Source organism: Drosophila simulans, chromosome 3L (genome assembly GCF_016746395.2).
Source record: "Drosophila simulans strain w501 chromosome 3L, Prin_Dsim_3.1, whole genome shotgun sequence".
In the NCBI taxonomy this organism is placed as follows: Eukaryota; Metazoa; Arthropoda; class Insecta; order Diptera; family Drosophilidae; genus Drosophila; species Drosophila simulans.
This window is the reverse complement of record NC_052522.2, coordinates 21191064-21209871: the sequence shown is the minus strand read 5'-3', so window position 1 is coordinate 21209871 and position 18808 is coordinate 21191064. Positions and strand designations below refer to the sequence as shown.

Here is an 18808-nt window from a genome sequence, read left to right as displayed (position 1 = left end):
GAAAAAATTATAGTTATAACAAAAGTTAAACGTGTTTTCATATGAAGCCATTAAAAGAAAGGTATAGAGAGGAAAATAAGGAAATATTTTGATAAGGATATTGATTTTAAGATATTGTTAAGGCATTTTTTGCAAACTACACTTAATTACTCAAACTTATGAATATAGGAATAAGGTAATCAAATATACTTCTAACTATTAGCTGTAGTGCTTAAAAAAGCTGGATCCTTGAATTCTCATTAGTCAACATTGTTTTGACACAAAACTATGCCAAAAATATGGAGTTTGCAAAGAAAGTTTAATCAATTAACATAAAATACAACCATTGCCACAGTTTAGACCAGCAGACCTTCTTATAAGTTACGTGTGTTAGTTGCATGTAGGCCATAGAAATCAACAAAGTTGGTTAAAAGTGTGAAAGATGTGTTAAAAAGGCGCTGACATAGATAAGTCTTGAATACCAGGAATAATTCTTAAGGAACAACTTGCTGTTCTGTGTAAATCTCCATCATTGGAATTCCTTGTTCTGTTTACCTCGCACAAAAGCTGAAAGTAAGCTGGCAATCCTCGGGAGACATTTATTTCATTTATTCCAGCTTTGTTTTCAGGTTACACAATTAGATCCGCCAGTAAGCGGGACAAGGATTAGCGGCCGTGGAAAATTGAATCACTCGGATTGCCCAACCCGAGCTTTGAATGTTTGTCCCCCCCAATTGAATTATGTCATTAGCTTTCTAAGTGACTCAAATGGATTCGGGCTCCTACCTTCTGTTGCCAGGGGAGCAGAGCAAAGTTCAGCCGAGAATGAAGGAGCGAAGCTCGGAGGAAAAGTATATCGGGCACGCAGTTATTAAGTCCGAATTTGTGGCAGGGCGAAATGAGATGTGAAACCGTGATCTCGCCGACTGCACATGCACATTATGTACGCGGAGCCACTCACGAAGCCACCTCGGAGGAGCTGGCCAGGCAGTAAATTTCGTGGAGTGGTGTGCAGTGGAGTGGAAGCGGCGATCAGGTGCATTATCCAATTGCGGCGGTGGAATGCCGGACGACCCACCTCCATTTCAGCGATTTCATTGCGGCGGCACGACTTTTGATTGCGGCCACGACAAGAGATCGATCGATCGTTCCATCCATCCATCGATCGATCGATCGATGATCGGTCCGCCATTTTCAGCTCCGATTCGGATGCCGAGGCAAAGCCAAAACCGATACTGATACGGATACTGATACTGATGCACTGCTCGCATTACCAATTAATTCCCAGTCCTCCCCGCAGCACCGGGCATAAATCGTGATTCACAGTGGTCCGTGTGCCCATGGTAAATGCACCCAAGTACACCTCTGTGCAACTACCAACTACCAACTACCGACCCGCACACCTACACCATTGCAGCCACAATTACATCCACGTCCTCATCCACAGCCACATCCACATCCCAACCCATACCAGTGCACTCCCGAAAATGGCAGCTTTCTTTGAGCCAGTCATAAGCTGGCTCTTAACCGGGGGGCTCTTAACCCAAGAGCCGAGGAGCTGGGGATCGCAACTGGCCAAGAGTCGAGGACTCGGCCTGAGCACCTCATTTAAGATGCGTCTTAAATGCGATCGCCGGGGGGGAACTCGTGAATGCCGCAGGACTTGCATGACTACTGCCCAGACTTGTGGCTTCGTGGCACTTACTCCGACTTCAGTGGACCTCGACTGCGACCGCCAATCTGTGGCGACTCCTTTAGCGGCAAGCCGCTCTTTTCGGCCCGGCTTGCCGGCCGCAGACAAGTGCATTCCATTCCAATCCATTCCACATGCAAATCACAATCAGCTCTCGAGTGGTGATTTTTCGAAAATATAACAGCCGATGTGCAAGCAAAAATGTAATTAGAAAAGGTAAATTGTAGCATGGGAAAAGATGTTGAAAGGTATATACTTTCTTATTAACTGTGATCATGACTTTTAAATCTAGTACTGAGATATATTAACTGCAATAAAATCGTTTAAAAATACTTTAAACTTTCAGAATTTTTTGAAAGATTATATGTATGTATTTGGTGCATCACCACGATCATCTGATGTTTATTCTATTGATCTCCTGTCTAAGATCTGTGTGTAATGTAAGTATATATTCCAGTTAGTAGAATATAACCCAAAGATTTTCCTCTGGGTAAGCCCACTAAAAAAAATCCAATATCTTATATGAACATAAATTCGCCCGCTCACAAGGTATCTAGAAAAACGTCTAATTAACGAACGTAACTTTAGAGCAGAAGGCCCTTAAATGGAACAATCCCTCAGAGCGAAAGGAATAGCCACTTCCAGAACGGAGCCTAAGATTTCTAGGGGTTATGGCTAATGGGACTGCTTAGGCCGCATGGATTTCTGGACTGCACTTGGACGGCGGGAGCGGCATATGCAAATGGAGCCCTTGTGATTGAGTGTTTGTATCTGCAACTACCTCGCCATAATTTTCCGCATTCACTTGGGCTCGGAGTCGAACGCATGTATATGTAGTACGTAGCCCTGCTCGAATACTCGAGTGTGGTAATATTTTGAAACAGCCGCGGGCCATTTCGTTCATATTCGTTAAGTCCTCAGATGCAGGCAGATTCAAATTTCGGGGGAAGCCAAAAGCTGTAGCTGTGGCCCGCTTGCGATACACGAATGCGAATCATCAGCGACATGGTCGTGGCCCATGGCCCATGGCCCATGGTCGCTTCTTCGCTCATTCGCCAGTTCGCCAGTTCGTCCGTTCGCCAGGTCTTCCTTCCTCTTCCTCTGGCCGGTCTTCCAGCAGCAGCAGCAGCAGCGCAGGCCCAGGAAAAGGCTCCTGCTCCGGCTCCTGCAATGTTGCACGACGCCAATAGCCGCGGGGAAGATAAGCGAGTGAGCCGCGCTCGTCGCAGTCCTGGGTTCCTCCAGCCTCCTGTCCTCTACTGCTGCCCAGCTTTTGCCCCTGCCTGCACTGGGAAAAACTACTACCTTTAAAAGGTTATTTATATATATATATTGCCTTACATTCCTTTACTCATTCGATCTAACTTTGAACACAAGTTTATCTATTGTGATAACCTGAGTTGGGCTTTGCACCGCCTATTTCTTTCAGTGTGCCCCAGCTCCGACCGAGGTTCTCTGTGCGGCGGTGTGTGCGTTTTCAGATGCAGTTGCAGCAGGCGGATGGCGAATGGCGGATGGCGGATGTTTGCAGCATATTTCCTACGGCTGTGCTCATGTGCACCTTTAATCCGCTCTGTTTTTCGCAATTCGGCGTACGAGCAGATAGGCGATAGAGCGCGGAGCACCAGGGCGGACCATTTAAATTCGAGGTCAAAGGAAACGCATTTGCAGCTGTGTTTACCCACCGTAGATTGCGATTGCGTACATAAATTGCGAGCATATCGCTCGCCTGCACACACACACACACACACTCTTGAGTGAAAGGATTATCCTAAGATAGCCCAAAGTTTCAGATTCCGATTCTTTATTGATTAAAATAATCTATGCCATTCCGTAGTACTTGTAAATTAAACGCATTGCATTTAAACCCATCACATTCCTGATTATACTATTCCGACTAGCTAGAAGTTAATGCCTGAATATAGAACAATAAGTTCTTAACTGAATCAACTTATTCATCGACATATTTTTAGAACCTATGAGTATGCATCCAAGCGATACTCAAATGAGAGATGAGTTTAATGACCCTTGGGCGCTGTGTAAAATATAATTATAATCCTATTTCCCCTATGCCATCGGGTTATACACAGTGATAATGCAACCTCGGATGCGGTTAGGATGTGCGGACAGGAGTCCGGCTGATGCTCCTCCGCCTCCTACTCCTGGTTCTCCTCGTCGGAATAAGTGATTCCCTGGCTCCGTAACTTCGTTCACGCGTCACGCACAAGAGGTCGTGAAATGGTCAGCGCCAGTTAATTAGGCAATAAAACATGAATGCCGAATTGCGTGCGGCGCCTTTTTTTAGCTTATAAAAACGGATTTCTATGTGAGAAAATTATCAGTGCGTTGGAGTCGAACGAAATTGCCACTATTAAATCAAGCGAATCGCCACAACCGAGTGGCATCGCATCAGCATCAGTGGCGCAGACTTTGAGATACTCAGATACTCAGACACACATTCGCATCCAATTTGCGATAAATAACTGCGGAGACGGATTCTCGGTTCTGGATTCTGGATTCTGGATCCTGGATTGTGGGTTCTGGTTTCCAGACTACGACTTCGAAAATTAAAAGCAAACATCCAAATAAGAGATGTAAGCATTTGGCCGAGTGCAAGTGGTTGTTAAGGAATATAAATTGGACTATAAAATCATTAAAGCGCTTAATAATGATTAGCTGTCTTTAATTCCTCGCTCGTTTTTACGCTCCCAAAATGGTGTAATTATGCCATCGCAACCATAAAACAAAACGAAATGAGTCTGATATCTGGGGCACAATTTTAGTCACAATGCGATTTGTACTGCAATCCAATAATGATATTAAATTAATTAACTCAACTTCAAAGGATTTTTAAATATAGTTCAAAGGAATCTTGCTACTGCATTTCATAAAGCCTGCTTCCGAAACTTCATTTTCTAAGCTCCTCTTAAAAATGATTTGGTAACTCCTTCCGCAGTAGCCCATTAAAACCTAAGATTTAGGATATAATAATAATAAATATCAATGATTTTGTACTTTCAGACCTTTTTTTTAAGTACTACCGTCTAACATTAAGAAAAGGAAATTTCTGGTGAGATAAACCGAATTTTAAAGATGTTTTTGAACCAGATTTATAGTAATGAATAAGTTATTGCTAAAAATATAAGCTAATAACAATCACGCCGTTTTAAATATGTATTAGTATATTTTGGTGCTTTCTCAAAGGTTAAAGATACAGTTTTCACTAAATTGATACGGATCCGCGCATTAATCACTGCTAAAGCAGCACATATGTACATATGAACGCAGAGTTTTGCCCCAAAGCACGCCTATCTATTTGCATATACTCGTACCTATCTATTTACATATGTATCTCAACTCTACCTAGTTATACGCACTTAAACAGCTGCGATCTGTGGAGCAGGGACAACCGAGTGTGTAGTGCCCGCGGATGCGTTTCTGAATCTAGATGGGCTGAAAAGTGCGTAGAGGGCGAGATGGCTAGATGGCGAGATGGCGCGGAACGGTATCCGCTGGTGGACTTGGACTGTGGAGTCGGGGATTGGCCTGGCAGTACGAGTAGGTGTCGCTGGCCCCGTGTGAGAATAACTAGTGGGCCACTCGCCCGCAGCTATCATTAGGGCTTCGCATATTGCCTCATTTCTGCGCGCACTCTTAAGTGATTCGGCAAGTGTATATAGAGAAGTGGTCTCTGGAGGAGACGGCCAAGATTGCATTAAGACGAAACATTTTGAGCATGCTAAGACGGCAATTCGTCTTATTAGTTAACGCACTTCGCGTTCCCGAAACCAAAAGGAAATCTCAAAATGCCTTTTCAGCACGAAAACGTGTTGATACGAGATATTTCAACATGTTCTGAAGCCAATACCATTCCAAAACCATGCCATAATTAAGCATGTTTGCTAATGACACGACCGCGATGTTCAGCAACAGTAGCGGAATCTCGTACAATTAACATAATTTGCCTTTCGGTGCTTTGAATATATTTGGGTGCAAAGGAAAGAGCCATACTTCCAATACAGAGTGAATAAATTTATTTGCAGATGTGAATGCTTTGCGAGATACTGATACTTTGGGTTTTTATAATAGGCCCTCCAAACTAGATACACGAGCTTAAAGATGCAGATACTTCGCTGCCTAGAAGCCGATCGCTGAAATTATGCCTCTGCTTATCCCTGGACTTCAATAAGTCGATCTGGCATTTGCGGATTAAGATTTATAGCCGCTTTGTCCATCTCCATCATAAACAACTGGCTCTTCTCGCCCATATTTCTTTGTTTTATGGCGAAAGCCCGGCTCTCAATAGGTGCCAGGTCTGTCCCAGTCGGGGCACACTCGCATCTGGATCCTTGCATCCATGCATCCCAGCATCCATGTGCATTTCTGGGTCTCTGGATCTGCGGATTTGCCATTGCTGCGCCGACCTGTCGTTGGCGATGACTTTATTCGAAAGTGCAGCGCGTGCCGACCCCCACTGACAAATTTGTTCTGGAGTCAAAACCAGCGCCGAGCGAGCACGCGTGAAACATGATATGCCGCCATTAATATAAATCACGTGATAAGTACAGTGCTGCGAGGACCCCGTCACGTATCTGCATTCGAACTCCGATTGCCATTGCCTTGCCAGCGACACACACTCCATTGAAATGTATTAATTTATGTGCCCAAATGCGCTTAAAACGTGTGTGCAATTACCTTTAGCTGGAACTGCAATGACTAATGATTTAAATAAATACATAAGCAAACAACCTCTCTTCCAACCCACGAGCTGTATTTTGTTTGATTGAGCATACACTCATAAATTTGAAATTACTTGAATATATCTTTTGCTGAAGCTAAACATCGTAAAACTATTCGTTACAAAGAGCACTATGCTTATAGCTACATTCAGATAGACAAATTACTTGAATATACTCAAAGTAAATTATTATATACGCAAATTCATGGTTAATAACAAGTTATTAGCAACAAGTATATTTTAAATATTATGAAAGTCCGAAAATATTCAAGTTATTAAAGAACTTTGGTATCATTCTAATGTAAAATAGAGTGCACTAGCCTACTATATAATGTAGATCTGCATAAGAAGAATATAAGTATATTAAGCTTGATATTTTCTAAAGGTACCTAAATATGAAACTATTTATGTTGCACTCTTAATTAATAAAAAGTTTTTAGTAACCTATCACTATATCAATTGCTACATCTCTAGAATCTACTTTCAGAACTTTCCAAGTGTTACGTACTTTTTAACGCATCTAGTATACCCATTTAATCTAAAAGTAACAGGTATAAAAAGGAATCTCTTCTGATAATTCTGTGGCTAGTTACCTGAAATCGATATCCCAAATTGGACCCGCCGTAAACGTATCAACAAATATCAACAAAAGGTAAATAAAGTATCAAATGGGAAATTTGCTGACAAAAGACGCTCGCGGATCGTGGCCCTGTTTTTTTACAAACTTAATTAAAACGACGGCTTTCGGGGCACGTGGCCCACCCTCGTAATGTATATCCTTCCGTGTTTGTAGTGTGTTTGCCGTATAATTTTCCAACCAGCCTCCTCGGCCACTTGAGCCCCCAGCTATCGATTCCGCTCCGCTCCGCTTTGCAGTCGGGTTCATGGGTCGTGTTCTGTGGGCTGTGGGCTTCCATCAAGGAGCACTCAGGTGTGCGCATCCTGCGAAGCAACAAACACGGCCGCACGGCCCCAGAAAAAACATATGCGTGTCGCCGCAGCGCCGCTCGATGCCACTCGCACTACTTGGCTTTTCACTTTTTAGCTTGAAGTGCTCGTCCGCCCCTCGCCCGGCCCAGTTTCGCACTTGGCAGGGAGGCTGGTCGGGAATGGGGAGATTATCCCAGGAACACTCGGAGAAAAGCACGTAGCGTAGCGTATATTCACTGGAAATGAGTTAGAGCACATAGGATCATCGTTGGACCAACTGAATATTCATTGAATATCTTAAGTGAGCTATGGATGGAAGTCACTAGTTTTCACTCGCTGTAGCTATACCCATTATATTTACTCATAATATTCATTCACAACTCAACTCCCAGTGTACACAGCATCGCTTTGAAAGGCGGGGGTGCATTTTAGTGGGCAAATGGGATGATATGCCTCGAAGTGTTGTTCGCTGCAGTGGGACAGGCAGTGTTTCGTCATGTATTAAATGGCATAAATATGGTCACGTGCCATTATTCTGGACGAACTCGCAGCTCTTTGGCCAGGATGCAACTCGAAGCCGATTCCCAAGCCGCAAACGGGCGAAGTATTAACATATCGAATTATTAGCCTACCCAGAACATTGGATAATGTGGATAAGGATGTCGTGGCGCTATTCCGTAATTATCTCGCAAATCCCTTTATGCATATAATTGGCATTTAACTACAATGGACTCCGTGGGCAACGTCTGTGCTGGTGGTAATGCCATTACTTCCGCTAGATTATACAAATTCTGGTGTTTTACGAATTTTGATCTCGGCGATGAGGCGGCAACCATGAGCATGCCAATCTGAGTTTCACTGAAACTGAAAATGAGATGCAAAGGGGGTCGGTACTCCTTCCTGGGGTTAGTGTTATAGATAAGCATACGCTCTTTTGGAAAAGAACACCCAGTCGGAATAATCCCATTCGTCCTGCTTACAGAACATGAATGGAAAAGGATGACAATCGCACTCTTATGCACAACATTGCTCATTTTTATGAAAGGCTGTTCTATTATTTAAACTATTTATGAAACGTGCACAACCCAAATCACATCAATAACTGCTAAGCTTTTATGTAGCTTAGAAATATGAGTGTTTTAAAAATTTCTTTGTTGAAAAATATTTGTATGTATTACTACAAAGAACTCCAAACGAGAGAATGTGATTGCTTTTACCACTTAATGTTTTGTTACAGTCTTTAAAAGAGCTGTATATACATTTATAATCATAATATAATTAATTTGAATCAAGAGAGAACAGAAAACAACTGTATTGACCAGTTTGTGGGCGTTGCAATCTTCTTAAACGAACTTGGAAGTCAGTATAATCAGCAAAATTAATCATATATTTAAAGATTTAATAGTTCCCGACTCTATATGAAGATACGGACAGGCAGATATACGGACATGCGCCTAAGATTCTGATAAAGATTGTAATCTATGCTCGTATGTAACGGAAACGTTTCGTTCTACCTGTTACATTAATGGGAATAATGGGTAACCGATAGTCGATAAACATATCTTCCTCCAATAAAAAGAAAAGTACTTATTTTTTTTTACACACCAACGGACTTGATTGAATAGAGTGATGTTAATACTAATTAATAATATATATAAATTGTTTTCCTCTTCTGATCGAGATATGGGATTAATTAATGTACAATTTCGAACACACCACTTTCCGCATATGCAAAACACAAATCTTCTGTTCAATTCAAACACAACACTTGAACGTCCTTTATTGCTAAAAAAATTGTTTATCATACAACTGAGATAGCCACGGGATATGAAAGTAAAATTGTCACGTTTTGATATTCTCTCATTAGGAAAATACGATATCTGAGGGATGAAAACGATGACAATCTGAGATATGGAATCGCCTTCCAAGGGTATATAAAAAATGTTTATTTGACTGGGCTTTAAATATTACAAATCCATGACTTTGTTAAACTAGAATGCATATCGAAACAAGTAAGATCACTTTCAGTTCAAAAACTTGTGTGTTGGAAGGTGTAGAAACACGTTACCCACACATATCGTAGGGAAGAGATAGTAATCAACCCCTTCTTGCGAAGTTTTTTAGTGTCATGTCTCATTACTGGCATTGTGAACTCCATTTAGGGGCACAATTGCTTTAGCATATTTGCATGTTCGGCGGTTATTTGCCGGTGCTTGATTAATTTTTGCAGAAACGACGAGCGGCTTATTCAGGACCGACCCACCGCACTCATAAAGTAATCAGGTCCACCAACTGTCGGGGATTTGTCACCCCCATTAAAGAGCGTTTGATGTATTATTCGGTTCATTTGGTCGACAGGTCTGCGCAAACAGTCGCTGCCATTTGAGCCGCGCCAACGCTGCCAGCAACAACATCACCACCAACCGCCCACCACAAAAAGGAGCGGACTGCCAGTGACAGGGACTAAGTCGTCCTGCAAACAGAACTACTCCTCAAACAGGATCAGATCGGACATAAACGACCACTGGCCGGCGGAGCACACGACCCGCAGCCCCCTTTGGAATTCAATTTGTGGCAAGCGGAACTTGTCAAAGGATATTGGGAAGGACTAAATATGCCCAGGCAACATCCTCTTGGAAAAGGACCATTTAAATGATCTCGCCATAGTTCACAATATACGGATGATTATTAAACATATGAGCAATCCACACGATAAAGAGCTTATTTAAATACTTAAGCATATGTATGTTATCATTGCTTGCAAACATTAAAATATTTTTTATATTTAACAGCTCTTTAAATTGTTATGGCTAAAAACGAAAACACTGAATATCAGTTAACCGTCGGACAAACCTTCACACTTTTTGGCGTAAGTCAATAAAGTTTTCATTACAAATTTAGATTTGGCAGAGTCAAATTTACCATGTATGATTCGATTGTCTGCTGTCTGAGTTATGAAGTTCCATTTCGAGTAATAATATTATTTCGGCTTGCCAAGCAGCGAAATTAACAAATTCATCCCCAATTTCGAAAAGCATTTATTGTTGACGGAAACATCCATATTTTACAGCATCTAACCACTTTGTATCTTGGTTAAATAATCTGCTCTTGAACACACTTAACTTTCGAAATGGGATTGAATGTTCTATTGAGTTATGATGTAATATCGAAAGGTACGGATGATTGTTTTTTTGAGAATGAAGGAAAAGACTTCTTTCGAATAAAGTACATTGAAAAGGTAAAAACTCGATATTTAAGAATTGGCCACCGAAAGTAGCATTTTCACTGATAGAATATCTTATTAAAAACTGTATTAAATTCTGCTAAACTTTGTATTTGTCACAAACTCGACCTGATTTTGTAATCGGAATATTTTGGAGCAGATATGCCCAGCCTACTTAGTGTAAACACAAATTATGCTAATTCGCGGAGAAGGAGCAATGGGGACATACCTGCCAGGCACTTGCGTCCAAGGTAGCCAGAAATGACATATCCAACTCCTACGGAAATAGACGAAAAGTTGGTTAAAGCAATTTGCCAATTTGGGCCCAGTGGCAGCTGTTGTCCGACCGACCTTCCGTCGGAAGTTGTTTGTAAAATCCAGAATGATGACAGCTTTCGCAGTTGGCCACCGAGTGCAAATTTATGTTAATCGACCTGGGATGTCTCCGCGCGGGGATGCAGATACTCCGAGTGGAAACGTACACCGAACTTTACTTTAAGCGGACTGGCACTCTTAGTGGGGAATCACGTGCGGATGCCGGCGGAACTTGAGACCCAAACACGGTTATTTAGTTACGGGGTAACTCGGTAAAGGAACACGGCCTGAACTTGGACTTGGCATCCGCCCAGTGAATTTCCGCTCCGGTTTCCTGCACTCGCACTTGTGCCAGAGGTTCCAGCTGCGGATCGGCACTGGAGGAGCTGCAGTAGCGCCGTCGTCGTCGTCTGAGCCAACTTCCGTATCTCCTTTGTGGTTTTCGGCCAAAGGATTCCCCAGCCCAGCTTACACTCCGCTCCGCTCCACTCCGCTCAGTTCCGTGCGACCGAAGACCCAGCCGTTGGCTATGTACTGTTCCACCCGGGGGTGTATGCATGCAGCTTCTGTTGGTCATGTGCCACCCAGATCCCAGCTCCAGCTCCCCCCACCTTCCACCTCACGCCACCCAGATCCCATGCCCATCCCCATCGCCATCCTCAGTCGCAGTCCCAGCCCCCCGAAAGTCCTGCCAAGATAACGCGCAGCAATGGCTGTATGTGGGCCTTCAGCCTCCTCCCTCCGTCGCAATTCCACATACAGCTTCTGTACATGGACGGATACGGATACGTATGTACGGACTCGTGGGCACCTGTACATACGCACTGCGACTCCCTGGACGCATGTACATGCGTACATCTGAGATTCGGGCGGACTCCTTCTATATGCGGACAATAGCTCCCGAGGAAATGGAACTTAGCAAAGTCGGCAACGGCAACGGCAACGGACACGGCTCATGTAGAGTGATAAGTGCATAATTACACATAGCCCCGCACACCCTGGTGTGTCTACATGCAGATACATAAATATTTATGTGCCGCATGGCCAGTACATAGTACACAGCTTGATTTAATATTTGTCTCGCCCACTCCCCGAATTTCGTTGCCCACGGCCGGGGGCATTATGTGTGTGCCTATGTACTGCACTGGGAAAAAAGGGGACTTACTCCAGTCAAAGCAGCAAGGTACGGTTGAAAAAGATAATCTAAGTTGCAGATTACGCATAGAAACAGATTGCAGAAACTTTCAACCCATAAACATAAAATTTTCGAAAAATGTAGTAATCATGGTTAGTTTGAAGTATTAGATACAAAATATAACAATCAAAACAAATTTCAAATTTAGAAAGTAACTCAATGCTCCCAAGGATAAAGTGTAAGAACCGTTTCTTAAAGTACTTCAGATATATTTGTCAATTTCAAGCTACTTTTGGATATCTCCGTGGAATATAACAGTTTCAACACACATATTAATATAGTATTCTGTTAAGTTATAATTGGATAACCCTAAGATAAGCGATGCATGAGTCCAAATAGATCTTTCTAACCATTGAGTCGTATTTTCTATACTCCGATATTAGGCAATTACCGTTCATATATGAAGGTACAAAATTATTTGGGTATAAGCTTAACGTCGACAGGTACTAATAGGTAAGAAATACCCCACTCGTTTGCCCGAGTGTAGAGGTACTGCTTCGGATAAGCCCCAAAAGGGGGAGTGAGTTACAATCCCCCGTGTCACCGACAACTGAACAGCCCCAATACACATTCTGCTCGGGCTGTACATACCATATCGCTTTTGGGGATGCTGGCAGAGTTCCCAGGCAGCGCGTTCGAGGCGGTATGTATCTTCGACTCACCCCCGACTCTATTTATCTCGCGCGCCGTCCTGCTCTGCGCGTGCCGTCTCGCTCTGGCGCGCTCTCTTCGCTCTCTTAGCGGCCAGCAGGCTCTCTTTGCGCGTTTCAGATACGCTCGTCAGATACAGATACATTTGAGTGGAAGGGGAAAGGCTCTGATGTTTACGTCTGCATCTTGGCCGTGTAATGCCCTATTAGTTATCTGCTACCTTCGCGTGCCTCCATTATTTTCAAAATAGGAAAATGTCGCAGGGGCATCGCGAAAAGGAAACTCCCTGCGCTTTTCGAAAATCAATAATTTGTGCACCAAAACATTAGCTAGCTTAATACGAGCCATTTGGTCTTAATGTGCGCAAAACTACAGTTGCCATTATAATATTGGCACTACGCTAAAAGCCTTATTCATATCTAAGAAAAAAATAATAATTATTACTAACAAGTTAGGGACACACGCTTTTTCTAGTAATAATATCCCATTATATTTATACATCATATTTCTAAAATGCTTTGATATGATCTGCTATTTACACTTATTGTGTAGTTTTAGGAAAATCATTTGGGTTCCGGTATTGTAAGGGAAGTTTAAAAACAGGATTCGACTTGAAGTTTTTAAAAATGAATTTAGCATAAATTTGACTTTGTTATATTTTATTAACATATTCGATATGAAAATCAACTACGCAATTTATCCGTATGTTTCCACAAGAGTTTTTCGAGTTTAGATGTTGTAAATATTAAGTAATACAAATAAATAAATTCTAAAACATTGCTACATATTCTATATTTTTTGAGTTGTTTCTTTAAGATAGTGCCTGATTCCCAATGGATCATATGATATAAAAGATTTTATTAAGGAGGCTTTCGTAGTAAAGATGCAACTCCAGCCCAAAACAAGTTCGGTTGCTCGAAATGAACTGCCGAAATCTTCGCAGTTCGATTTTATTAATGAGCATTTAAATGTGTATGAAATCGGAATAACAATAATAATAAAATAATGACACGGTTGGCTAATGTGCATAATAACACGGTTAGCCACTGCGGCACATACCGACATGTGCATGTGGACGCCGAACTACATGCTTACCTGCATTATTAATTAATCATACTTAGGAGGGAGGAGGCACTGCCTCCTTGCACTGGACGGGACCCACTGGTCCCCTGGCCCGATGGTGGCCTAAATGTTGGCCGCGCGTCATTAGGTGCCCGAAGTAGCCGAAGAAGAGCAATCGAGAATAGATTAGTATTTAATGGCTTTTATATATTTAAACAAAAAGAGGCCGAAGCCTCGAAAAACATTCAAATGCAATTGCAGTCGAGTTGGTGCATGGAGCTGGGAGTTGCGACCCCGAAGGCAACTTGACCAGCGGCGCAATCAGGGCCCAATGTGGATGGGATGTGGACGTGGATGCCTAGGAGCACGTGGCCCCAGCGGTCCATGGGACTTCGAAATCATATATTTATATTTCCACTAATTCATTTTTAATAATTTGTTTGGTTCTGCGGTCCGTTGCTCATCACGCCCCGCGCTTGTGTGTTAATTATCGAGGCTGAGACCTCAGCTCCGACTTGGTCTGGAAGTCTGAGTGTCCGAGGTGTCTTCTGCTGGCAAGATAAACGAGTGGAGCCACGCAGGAGCAGGTCGAGCTGCCCAGCGCCCAGCGCTCCAACGCTCCACAGTTACCCAGATTCCGAGATTCTCAGATTCCGAGACGAACTTTGCGGTCCAGATTCGGGGGTGAGATCGAGTCGTCCCAAATAATTTATTGTGCTCGTCCAGTTTCTTTTGGTCTTTTTCCCGCACGTAAGACTAAATACATGGTTTAGTTCGAGGTTCATATGCCGTCATCTACATATCATTAGTGGCTGCAGTTGAACTTCCCAATCTCAAGCATGCATGTTGCACCTCCAGGACAAGAAAAAATCTTGTAAGGACCGAACACTCTTATAGAAGTTCAGGATATATTTTACCGAAAAGTTTTGGGTTTATTCATTATTGGAGGTGACTAAATTCTACTGCAATTCAACTATAATCGAAAGAGTTGTTCAGGAGTTTTTCAAGAATATGTGGATGCAACTAAAAAACGTCCTTAATAGGCCACATTTTTCTGGAAATACTAAGCTCTCTCAGCTTATGCTTGCAATCTATTTCACACTAATGGTTGGGGTTTTCCTCGCGGGTATTATAATTATGGCAGTGGTGCTCGACCTCCGACTAACAACCGCAAGTGTCAATGCCAGAGATCGAAATGCATTTGAACTCGGCACTCGGGGCTTGGGCCTCCGACGGCTTCTACTTGCTGACTCCAGAATCCAGAATGCAGATCCCCAGATCCCCAGACCGCCAGACGGAGGTGGAGCTTGGGGCGCAGTCGAGAATGGAGGACCGAGAATCGCTAGCATTCCTCGCACAGAAGGAAGTACTTGTGCTACCGCGCTCTGTCCCCTGCCACCCGACTCCCCCAACTCCTCCAACTCCGCCCACTCCTCCGACTTGTCCAGCTCCTCCTCCACCACTACCTGCGTCGTGCTACACTGAGCGAAATCCGTCCTGACCGCAAAGAGGAGGAGTAGCGCACATATCGCAAGGGTCCAGGGCCAGCGAATGACCACGAGCAAAAGTGGGAGTTGCTATAATTGTTTAATTATAGGATTTTGCTTGCTTGACTTTGCATTTTGTGCTCATAACTTTTGCGCTGAGTTCATGTTACCTGCAAAATGCGGGGTATACGGGAAGCCACATGCCCTCTTAAAAATAAATCTCCCTAATATGGATTTCTTTTTACCAGTTGCGATAGTCAATCTTACACTTATTGTAAGATGCAGATAAATTCGAGAAGTTGTAGTCAAAGAACATGTCTTCAGTTTATAATAATCTGTATCTGTTTATCTCTAATCATTACATTTGGAATAAATTCTATTATATATACTTATATATATTACTAAAAAGTTTATTTATCTAGGACGCACTACCGTTTAAATTTAAGATTTGTACTTCATGAGTTCATGATAGCCTTAACTCTGTACCAATAGGTTTTTAATAATCGAACTGATTATTATATGTAGAATTTCCAGTTATAACATGGTTAATATTGAAGGTATTTATGGCGAGCTTTACGTAAGGGTATGAGGAAATCGGCTTTGAGTGACGATGTCTTTGTTCTTTCAGTTTTGACACGGGTTGCTCTCCTTGTTCTGCGCTTCGCATTAACCTTCGTAACAAAATCTGCAATCGCTCCAGTGCTCAGGCTTTGGAGCCGGCATCGCCTCCGATCTCGCCGTGCCGCGTGCCCCTCCTCCACCCACCGCGCCAGCTTTTGACGAACTGCGTCGTTATGGGCACTGCTCGGCGAGAATCAGTATCAGTCCGCCGCCTCCGATAGAAGTCGTACTTATCACATCACAACAGTCGATGATCAGCTCATTATCGTGCCTCTGCAGCTTTCTGCAGCGAAGTTTGCAATAGTAACAAATCGCTGGAAGCTAGGATGAATGTAGTTAAATGACAATTGTATTGTAGTTGCAAAATTTTAGCTTTAATATATTATAATATATTCTCAATTATTGTACAAGTGCAAGACCAGGCATCAGAACCTACCAATACTTTGGCAAGATTCTAAAATCTATTTGGTATTTAAACTCCATTTTCCTTTTTTCTGGACAGAGTACCTAGTTTAGTAAGTAATCAACACACAAATAAGAACCAAGTCACAGCTTCGAATTGGCCACTCCTTCGGCCGAAATGATCATCATCATGCTGTAATATTACAAATCCAAGAAAAGTGGAGTGATGCAACCGACATTGGAGTGCAGCATTCTGGGTTCTTGGTATGCGTCAGAGATTCCTAACGTTTTTGCCGATCTCGACGGCGGGACGGATGATGCCGGCGGTGGTGCCGCTGCAGCAGCCCTTTCCTGCAGTCGTGTACCGAGAATTATGGCCACTAGCCCGTGCCAGACGCAACGCCTGTGCCGCGGCCCACCTCCTGCCCATCTTCTGTTGCTCCTCTGGAGAGGAGAGGGCCAGGGCGATGGCCCGGGGCGATCATGTACGACCTGGAGAGACTGGAGTTGCGGCCGCCTCGATGGCTCAAATGGCTCAAATGGCAAAGACAAAAGACAGCGGGGCGGGGAAACAAGCACCGAACGGGCATGTCCGCAGTGCGACATATCGGGGCTCCCAACCGGCCATAATTGCCCCAACGATCCGAGGGACCTGGACGAGGCACCAGGTCCAGGAGCAGGACAATCGGGACACAGCACCCACAACAAGCCGTCATCGCCATCCCAAACGGCGAGGTAATTTAGTAGCAGGACGCCGAGTATTCTAATATTCCTTCGGTTGCGATGGTGAAGGGGCGGGTGGAAAAGGGGGCGGGGCCGGGTCGGGTGGTAAGGAAGGGGACGGGGAAGGAAATTGATGGGCAGTTTTACTATGCTTTGAATACTTCAGACGTGACGTGAATAATGCGCACGATAAGGATCTCAAATGCCTTCTTTCGTGGGGAGTGCATGCAAATTTTCGAAGATTATGCGCCGATTACCAGCAGTTAAAGTGATTTGGAATTTTGTATGAGCATTGAAAATTTTACAGATTTATGTGCGCGCATTTGGGAATTTTGATTTTTCGGCAATTTCATATTTGAGCCACGGCCAACAACTTGTGGTCCGTATTCGTGTTACAGCAGCAAAAGGCTGGAAAACAACGAAACATCTGCCCATTGAGGGCACTTTAAGTTAATTTATTTTAATCGCATTCACTCAAGCAGCGCTTAATCTCCTGATGGACTTTATTTATTTAAAATGCTTTAAGAAAATAATCATAAATATAGACGTAAGGTTTTTCATTCGTTTAGCCGCAAGGCACATCCTTTGAACTTTGACTTCGTTGCGTATTCAATCAATATTTTCACTGCCCAGCTCGGCAATCTCATTGAAACTGCGTTCATCCTCCAAAGGATTTGCGCAATCTGAAAACCCGTAAAATCGAGGATTTTTTAGATTTCTGAAATTCTCACGTATGTATGTATTCCGATTTTGCATAAAACCTAGAGAAACGATGTGTAGAGTATATAGAGAAGTGCTAATTAAAGCCTGCCAGGATATTTCGTCATGTGCAAATGCACATGTATTTATTATCCGGCCCCGAAGGACTCGCCCGAATATCAAACTAGCACTTGCCGCAGCGTTTTCTAATGGGATTATCTCGATGATAATGAACCGCACACCCAACAGAGCACCCGGAATGAGTCCCGCAATTGGCTTTCCCATGACCAATGCAAACCAGAGCGTATTTGCCCGACGCGTAAGCCTCTTTCCCGCCTTTTGTGAGATCCTCGATGAGGATGTGTGGGCAGGAAAAGAGCAATTGTATTCGGGCATGAAATTCAAATACAAACACGCGAACAATGCCGTTTATGAACCTGTCAATCCGAAATTCAATTGGGATCGGGATTGTGTGAATTGGAATTGGAATCAGCTCGAATGGACTGGGCTGGGTATCAATGCGATTGTTTAATCACTCGACACGACGCTTGTGAATTGGCGCCAGCTGCTAACTTGTTAAAAATTTAATGCCCATGAGTGCATCTGCGTGGGTTCGGTGTTTGTCCAAATGCTTTTGGCATTCAAGCGGCCGTATTAGCATTTATTTGCTTTATTAAAACAGAACGCATTCTTTGGTACTTTAGCTCACTGGAAGAAAGGAGGTCCTCTTGGCCCGATTCTCCCCGGATTACGGGGTAATATTGCCCGTCTGTTCTTATGTAAGATGCGTTTCCTATCCGACTATGTTTATTTTATATTCAGTAAAACCTTTTTTGAACTTGTGACAGGTATGACGGGTGAATTAGCTCCCGAAATGCACCGCATCTAAATAATTGAGACCAAATAATAGGTTATACATACATGAGGGTGAGGGTAGGCATTTAATGAACTTGAAAGGAATTGCGGATGTTGTGGATAGTACTTGATTGTAATGGATTGTTTTGGAAGTGTAGTACTGGGGATTAGGCAATAAACTTTAAAGTGGGTAAGGTGCACGATTGTAGGTGTAGGCCTAAGCTTTGTTCTCCCC

At 43.2% G+C, this 18808-nt stretch overlaps 1 protein-coding gene across 2 annotated transcripts in view; it reads right to left on the bottom strand.

Annotated features, from left to right (window-relative positions):
* Window positions 1-11332, bottom strand: part of LOC6739029 (transcription factor AP-2-epsilon) — a 30393-nt gene extending 19061 nt beyond the window's left edge. The window contains exons 1-2 of one of the 2 annotated variants that reach the window (XM_016171904.3): window positions 10915-11332; window positions 10793-10840 (exon numbers count right to left, since the gene is read on the bottom strand). In XM_016171904.3, the coding sequence (XP_016032863.1) occupies window positions 10793-10831 (39 nt within the window). In that variant the 5' untranslated portion in view covers window positions 10832-10840; window positions 10915-11332. The remainder of the gene's footprint in view (window positions 1-10792; window positions 10841-10914) is intronic. The other variant, XM_016171905.3, reaches the window with a different exon arrangement.
* Window positions 11333-18808: the final 7476 nt, after the last annotated feature.